Consider the following 8,026-nt stretch of genomic DNA (forward strand, 5'->3'; position numbering starts at 1 on the left):
TGCGGTTTGTTTAGCTTCTATAATTGAAACTTTGTTGCTTTCAGAGCTCAGAGCCAGGGCCACAGCATGCAGGGAACCTTGGCTTCCTCCATCACTAGAGTAAGCAAGCCTCCTGCTCCCTTCAGCTGCGTGGCTGCCGGGTGCCATCTTGGTTGGGTTAATTTGCATATCGTGCTGATTAGCCAATGGGAAGTGTAGTGAAGGTATGGTCAATTACCATGTTTGTCTATTATATTTATTAATGTCTAAACAAGCTGATTCCCTGACCAACCCCCACTTACTAATGAAACCATATTAACTGTGGTTTCCTTTCTGGAAATTTTAAATATTCAGTTTGTGTCCCTTCATTGGTCTGAATCTCTTCCCCAAAAAAGGTAGGGGTCAGCTTTATATTCCTGAGTAACCGCTTCCCAGTCAGACAGGAATGAAAGATGTGGGTGCTTCGGAGATGCTTGTCCTGGGGCCTGCAAGGGAGACCTATGGCTTTTCAGTCACCGAGCCCATAATGAGATTCACTAAACTGAGGCTCTCTCCTTAGCTAGACAGTGGCTTTGGCCCTGAGTTGATTCCTCTGATGGATGGAGAGTTAGTTGTTGGGGAGTCAGTCAAATGCTTGGCGTGACAAGGATGCCTTGTTTTCTAGACTTTTCTGCAGGATTCCTTTCTGAGCACCTAGAAGATGAGCATCCAGACCCCACCCACACTCCTGCAGCTGGCAGTAGAGAGCCTGCTGAGGGACCAGGCCTCAGCCATCTCAGCTCTGGAGTACTTGCCCGCTGAGCTCTTCCCGCCGCTGTTCATTCAGGCCTACCAGAGCAGAATTTGGGAGCCCCTGATGGCGATGCTGCGCACCTGGCCCTTCACTGTCCTCCCTCTGGGGGACCTGATGCAGCTGCCTTCGGTCATGGTCTTAAAAGCCATGTTGGATGAGCTTGACGTTCTGCTTGCCCAGAAGGTTAGGCCCAGGTAAGGCTGCTCCAGGTGCATGGTAGGGTCCTCGGCCTCCCAGATACAGTGAGGGTCAGGGCATGTGGAAGGCCTAAGGTAGGACCTTGTTTCTGATGGTGACAAAGAGGCGCAGAGAGCCCTTGCACACTACAAAGCTCACTGTGGGAAGTGGAGGACAGCCTACTGGGCAGGGGCGCCTGCAGGACCTGCCCTGCCTCCTCCCAGTGGTTCTTAAAGGTACTCCAAGTGCTGAGCAGGAGGGATGGAAGGGAAGGAGATGAGCAAAGCAAAGCAGTAAGAGGAGGAGGGCAAGGGAGAAGCTGTCCCTGGGATTCAAAGTAGAAGCTCAGGGTGGGGGTGGAATCTGATTGTGGCCTCAACTCAGATGCTCAGTCTCATTCTGACCTGCCCTCATTCAGTTGATCTTTTTTAAAAAACATTTTTTCATTGATTTCAGAGAGGAAGCAAGAGATTGAGATAGAAGCATCAATGATGAGAGAGAATCCTTGATCAGCTGTCTCCTGCACACACACACACACACACACACACACACACACACACACACACATACTCCCCCACCCACTGGGCATTGCGCCTGCAACGCAGGCATGTACCCTGACTGGGCATTGAACTGTGACCTCCTGGTTCATAGGCAGATGCTCAACCACTGAGACACACTGCCCATAAAGCATCTCAGCCATTGCCCTGTTGACTTGGAAGAATCTCAGCTAATGTCCTGCTTTCCCCACAGGAGGTGGAAACTGCGGGTGCTGGATTTCAGGAACACGGGTGCCAACTTCTGGAGAATGTGGTGTGGAGACAGCACCCAGAAGTGCTCACTTACGGGACCAGTGGCTGTGCACATCTCCAGCCCCAACATGGAGCACCCCTTGGCTCCCTTGGAGGTGTTCCTAGACCTTAACTTCAATGAAAGGGACCGGGATAAGTTTTTCATGTACATCATCCAATGGGCCCAGCAGAGAAAAGAGTTGGTCCACCTGTGCTGCAAGACGCTGAGGTTTTTTGATGTGCCCTTCGAGAGGGCCAGGAAGGTCCTGGATGGGGTGCAGCTGGACTGCATCCAGGAGGTGGAAGTGGACTACCCCTGGGACCTGCCCACCCTGGGATCGTTTGCTCTCTACATGGGTCAGATGAGTAACCTGCAGAGACTCTCTCTCTCTCACATCAACCTGTTGGCCGAGGAGGAAGAGGATTGGGATAGGAAACAGCAGGAGGAGCAGCGATACTTTTCCCAATTCCTCTCTCAGATGCTCAGGCTGCGGCACCTCCGAGACCTCAACATGGAGTCTCCCTCCTTCCTCCGAGGCCGTCTGGACCAGATGCTCAGGTGAGCTGTGTACAGTGGACACAGCCCCAGAATGTCAAGGGAGTGGTCTTGTTTTCTGCTTTGGTGTTACCCTGTGAGCACCTTAGGGAAGCTTGTTTTGAAATACGCCTGTCAGGATGGGTAGCAGAACTGGCTCAATGAGTGACCAATTGAGCCTGGGTGTGTGAATGCTTCCTTAGGGAGAGATGTCTAAGTGACCAGGACTTAGGAAGAGGGAGGGAGGAGGAAAAGCCACATCGCATGGAGTATTTCCAGACAGAAGCTCTGTGCCCACTGGCCATGTGAACACACGTGAGCCTGTCTCAGCTTCCACATCTGTCAGAGGTGGTCCTGGGCTCCAGGAAGGTCATTAGTACAAAGGAAAGGCAGGATCCCGCAGCTAAGGGAGCCGGAGGGAAAGATCTGGAAAGAGTGACAAGTGGTTTGTGGTGGAAGTCGCCTCTGCGGACTGGCCTCCCAGCTGATGCTGCAGATTCTTCCTCTGGTCATTCTCTCCCTTTTCTTTAAATCCTCACTGGAGAATATTTTTCCTTTGGTTTTTAGGGAGTGAAATGGAGGGGAACAGAGAGAGACAAATGCCGATATGAGAGAGAGATGATTGGTTGCTCCCAGCACATGCCCCAACCCCGGCCTGGCATTGAGCCTGCAAATGGGATCCGTGCCCTTGACCATGAAGCAAAACTGAGACCCTTCAATCAAAAGTGAAAGCTCTGTGCACTGAGTCAAACCAACTGGGGCCAGGTTATTCCTTAGGCATTAGATGAAAGAGCCTCCTGTGGCCCAGAGGTTTGGTGGCTGGAGCCAAGCAATGGACAGAAGGAAACCTGCATTGAGAGCATTATTGGCTTTGACTCCCAAACTTAACATTCACAGACCCTTGACCTAACAATGTGAGGCTCTCTGAGCAGGTTCCCGGGGTTTTCCTTATGTCCAGTCACCCTCCAGAGTGCAGTGCTCTGCTTGGCAGCTGAGGAAAGGAGGCTCTGGTGATGTCGTGAACTTGACCCAGCCTAAAAGGAGACTGGGCATTTTGGCTGCTGGCCTTCATCAGATTGTCAGGACAGCCCTGGGCTTGGACAAATCGGTCTTCTTCCAACTGGAAGCCCCCCTCTTTTTACTGCCGCCGTCCCCAGGAACTAATTGCTCCATCTCTCCCCAGGTGCCTGCAGACCCCCTTGGACAAACTCTCCATATGGCTTTGCTGGCAGCTGACACATTCAGACCTGACACACCTGTTCCAGTGCCCCAACCTCAGGCAGCTGAAGTCCCTGCATCTGTATGGCGCCAACCTCACCGATTTTAGTCCCGAGCCCTTCCGAGCTCTGCTGGAGGCAGTGGCACCCACCCTCCAGGACCTGCGCCTGGATAACTGTGGGATGGTGGACTCCCAAGTCGAGGCCATCCTGCCTGTCCTGAGCCACTGTCACCGGCTCAGGAAGTTCACCATCTCTAAGAACAACTTTTCCATGGCCACCGTGGAGAAGCTGCTGCGCCACACAGCCGGGCTGTGTAGTTTAGAGTTCGAGCTGTACCCCATTCCTCTGGAGTGTTACAGGACCCAAGAGACTGTGGACCAGGAGAGAGTTGCTCTGATCCGGGCTGAGCTCAAAGAGACACTGAGGGAGTTAGGAAAACCCAGGACCATCCATCTTGACACCAAGTACTTTAGCTCTAGGCAGTTTTATCTCGTGGTATTTTCATGACATGGAGCCCATGATGTGCCCCTGTAGTGACCCTGCTCACCAGGTGCACCTAACAAGGGCTTCCTTCTGGGCCCCTGGAACCTGAAACCTCGGACTGGGATGCAGTATGTGGGGCCACTCATGTTTCATGTTCATGCTCAGTGTGAATGGGGAAAGGTCGGACCCAGCCCAGGTACAGGATTGCAGGGACAAAGGTGGGGGAGTTCATGGGACCTCAAAGGCAAAGTGTCCTACTATCAGAATTATGAATCTGATTTGCTTGGGGAGGGGTTGGGCATTTGGGCTCGAGGTGCATCTGTGGGAGTTAATCCTCGGATTGGAAAGAAATGATCAGAAATAAAGACAATTTCAAAGGCCACCTTCTGGTCCTCCGTCATGTATTAACTTGTCTCCCCACTTTACACCTCAGTTGCTGATGAAAAAGGTGCGGAGGGCTCAGGATCAGACACTGGAGCTGCTGGGATGGGTTTCGGCTGCAGGGCTCAGCAACATTTCATCACTCCCTCCAGGTTTTTCCTTTCCCTGGGCTTCTCTGACCTCATTGTGGCTGCTCAGTGGGTGGATACAATGCTACTGTCTATGTGGTCCACTAACCACTGAAGTGACGGGGACTTGCTGCTGGCTCTGAACCTGTACGTGAGTGGTCCTCATGGTGCTGCTGGTGAACCCAAAACTCTCAGGAATTGTGCCAGAGGGGTTCAGCGCACGAGGCAGGACCCCCAGTTCAGCGTACGAAGCAGGGCCCCCAGTTCCAGAAGGGCTTGTCCACACAGCAGAGGAACAGAGCTACTGTGGCCTCCTAGCCTATGCCTGTCAGTCTGGTGTTGAGGAATTAACCTGCTTGCAGCCAGGAAAATCATCCAAATTCCTTTGACCAAAATACTAAAGTTATTTGGGAACATAAGACTTTGCCTTTGTATTTTTTTACCACATTGAAATATAACCCTGGGGAGGGAGAGAGAATGGTCATATTGATGGGGAATTGGCGTTATTCTAATAACTTCTCCTGTCTCTCTCTATGGAGGAAGCCTAGTGTATCATGTTTTGAAGTCAGTCTGTCAGGATGGGTAACAGAAGAACTGGGTAAATGGGTGAGGTACTGCCTGTGCTAGGTCCCTCTATTAGACAGTGTTCTGTGGACGAACCCATAGGGTCTACATGGACTTATGTAAGACATTTATAGAAATAGGCTCATATGTTGAGCCCTATCATCTGTGCTTTACTAATTGGAGAACCAGTAAAGCCAATGGTATCACTCAGTCTAAATCTGGAGGTCTGAGAACCAGGGAGCCCATGGTGTAACCCCCAGTCAGAGGCCAAAGGCCTGAGAATAAAGGGCAGCTGCTATAAAGCCTAGAGTTTGAAGCCTTGAGAACTTGGAACTCCAATGTTCACGGGCAGGTATATATAGCCATCTCACACCTGGCTGGCACGGCTCAGTGGTTGAGCTTCAACTATAAACCAGGAGGTCACGGTTCTATTCTCTGTCAAGGCACAATAGGCATCTGACAAGTGATACTCTCTCATCACTGATATTTCTATTATCCCTGTCTCTTCCTCTCTGAAATCCAAGACGTGTGTGTGTGTGTGTGTGTGTGTGTGTGTGTGTGTGTGTGTGAGTGTGTTTGTGTGTAAAGATGGACATCTTAACCAAAGAAAAGAGAATTCATTCTTCTTTTCTCTTTCTATTCCTCTTGTTTCCCCAGAATTAGGAGGAAGACCACCAGCACTGTAAGATCTCCTTACTCATCTACTGAATCCAAAGCTAGCCCCATCCATTCACACTCTGTATTGTTTTACCAGCTACCTGGGCAACCCTTATTGCTGTCAAGTTGACAGATAAATTTAACCCTTCACAATGACCCTAATCAAAGGGCATCCAAATGAAGACTCCAAGCTGAGGTTTTAGAGGCTGGTGCTTTTTGGTATGGAGACCTTAGGCAAGAACTCAATTCCCCTGCAAAATGAGGATCATGGTGCTCACCCAGCTTAGTGGATGCTTGTAAGATCCAAAGAGATGGTGCATGTTGAGGGCATGGCATTGGGCCTGGCATAGAATTAGATCTCAATAAATGGGTGTTTCCTTCTTTTTCCTCCCAGCAGAAGGCTCCTGTGGTAGGGGTGGGGGTTGGGATGTGGGAAGTGGTGGGTAAGAGTGGGGTTATAGAGTAAAGATTGCTTATCAGAAAAAAAAAAAGTGCAGATCTCGGATGTGCCTCGCCACCACAGCCAAGGGTGAATCTGAGGAAGGGCAGTGAAGGATTGAAGAAAAGACAGACAAGAGAATACAGCTGGGGCTCAGTGGATCTCCCATGCCTGGATGAGGACACAAAACACCCAGCCTGCAAGCTACTGCTTTATTTTATAGTCTGATTAAAATAAGAGTAGATTAACATGTATACAAATGTTCTTCTTTTGACAACACTTGCTGCACCTCCCACAGCACATTAGCTACTTAGGAAGGAATGAGGGAGGGCTACAAGATCAGGCTTAGTTGTGGTGGGAGAGCTCTGCCCTCCAGGCTGGGACTTGTTGTGGCCCTGCCACAAGTAAGCCTGTGGCTTGACCCTAGAGCCGCTCCATACACTCAGGATGCCTGTGCCACTGGCTGCTCCGAGCAGATGACATGTTAGTGTTGCAAGCAGGGCTGTACTATTGAGCATTTTTAAAATCTGCTAGTATGTAGATGCTACTTGAATATAAATATTTTTGTGGTGATTTATGTAAATGTTTGTGGTGATTTATGGAAATGTTAGGTGATTTATGTAAAAGTGCAGTTTAAAATGATAGCAGAATTTTACTACTTTTAAAGAATGCACGTGGATATTGCTTTAAAAATGTTTAACTGTGTTGGGAGACTCAAACTTTAAAACTGGTTTTAAAGAGCAGTGATCAGGAATTGTTTCTTCTTTAAGTACATTGAGAATAATACCCTAGCCGGTTTTGTTCAGTGGATAGAGTGTCAGCCTGGGAAGTGAAGGGTCCTGGGTTTTATTTTGGTCAAGGACACGTACCTGGGTTGTAGGCTTCTGGGGCTGTTCATGAGGGCTGATCAGCGGTATATAGGAGGCAACCAATCCATATATCTCTCTGCCATTGGTGTTTCTGTCACTCCCTCTCCCTTCCACTATCCCAAAAATCAATGGAAAAATATCCTCAAGTGAGGATTAAATTAAAAAAATGAATGAATAAACAAATAAAATTATAGTAGTACATATGGAAAACTTTAAAAAAATCATTTAGAATAATAAAATTTTAGAGCTGGACATACTAGAAATAGCTTTTTAAAAGTAGACTTTATTGCCTAGCTGGTGTGTCTCAGTGGTTGAACTTTGACTTATGAACTAGGAGGTCATGGTTCAGTTCCCGGTCAGGGCATATACCACCGTTGCCAGCTCAATCCCCTCTGTGCGGCCTACAGGAGACAGCCAATCAATGATTCACTCTCATCGGTGATGTTTCTACTCGAATCCTTCCCCCTTCCATTATGAGATTAATACAACTATTTTAAAAATTAGATTTTATTTATCAGAGCAGTTTCAGGTTCACTGGGAAATTTTGCAGAAGGTAGAGAGTTCCCCTAGACCCTTGTTCCTCCACACTCACAGCCTCCCCACCACCCACACCCCCCACACCCCTCACTGGGGGGTACATCTGCTACAATGGATGGACCTACACTGAGAGAGATTTTTCACCCAAAGTGATAAATGGTGATGGATGGAGACTTGCTTGGGGTGGAGAACACACAATATGGTGGACCGGTGATGTGTTGTAGATTTGTGCACCAGAAACCTGTATATTTTGTTAACCAGTAAAATCAATGAATACAAATCAATCAATCAATAAATTCAATACAGCCGAAACCGGTTTGGCTCAGTGGATAGAGCGTCGGCTTGCGGACTGAAAGGTCCCAGGTTCGATTCCGGTCAAGGGCATGTACCTGGGTTGCAGGCACATCCCCAGTAGGAGATGTGCAGGAGGCAGCTGATCGATGTTTCTCTCTCATCGATGTTTCTAACTCTCTATC

General features: G+C 48.9%; 1 protein-coding gene across 1 annotated transcript; it reads left to right on the forward strand.

Annotated features, from left to right (window-relative positions):
* Positions 1 to 679: 679 nt before the first annotated feature.
* On the forward strand, positions 680 to 3,999 carry LOC102258929 (PRAME family member 12). The gene is made up of 3 exons (XM_005873488.1): positions 680 to 966; positions 1,700 to 2,296; positions 3,456 to 3,999. Exons 1-3 carry the CDS (start codon positions 680 to 682, stop codon positions 3,997 to 3,999), a joined length of 1,428 nt encoding a protein of 475 aa, XP_005873550.1.
* Positions 4,000 to 8,026: the final 4,027 nt, after the last annotated feature.

This window comes from Myotis brandtii, unplaced genomic scaffold (assembly GCF_000412655.1).
Source record: "Myotis brandtii unplaced genomic scaffold, ASM41265v1 scaffold410, whole genome shotgun sequence".
NCBI classification, from domain to species: domain Eukaryota; kingdom Metazoa; phylum Chordata; class Mammalia; order Chiroptera; family Vespertilionidae; genus Myotis; species Myotis brandtii.

What these genes read in the sequence shown, in the direction of transcription:
- LOC102258929 (XM_005873488.1), top strand. Translation starts at nt 680, where the DNA reads ATGAGCATCCAGACCCCACCCACACTCCTGCAGCTGGCAGTAGAGAGC. An exon ending in GCCCAGAAGGTTAGGCCCAG is followed by an intron (nt 967 to 1,699) that starts GTAAGGCTGCTC and finishes CTTTCCCCACAG; the next exon opens with GAGGTGGAAACTGCGGGTGC. An exon ending in CGTCTGGACCAGATGCTCAG is followed by an intron (nt 2,297 to 3,455) that starts GTGAGCTGTGTA and finishes ATCTCTCCCCAG; the next exon opens with GTGCCTGCAGACCCCCTTGG.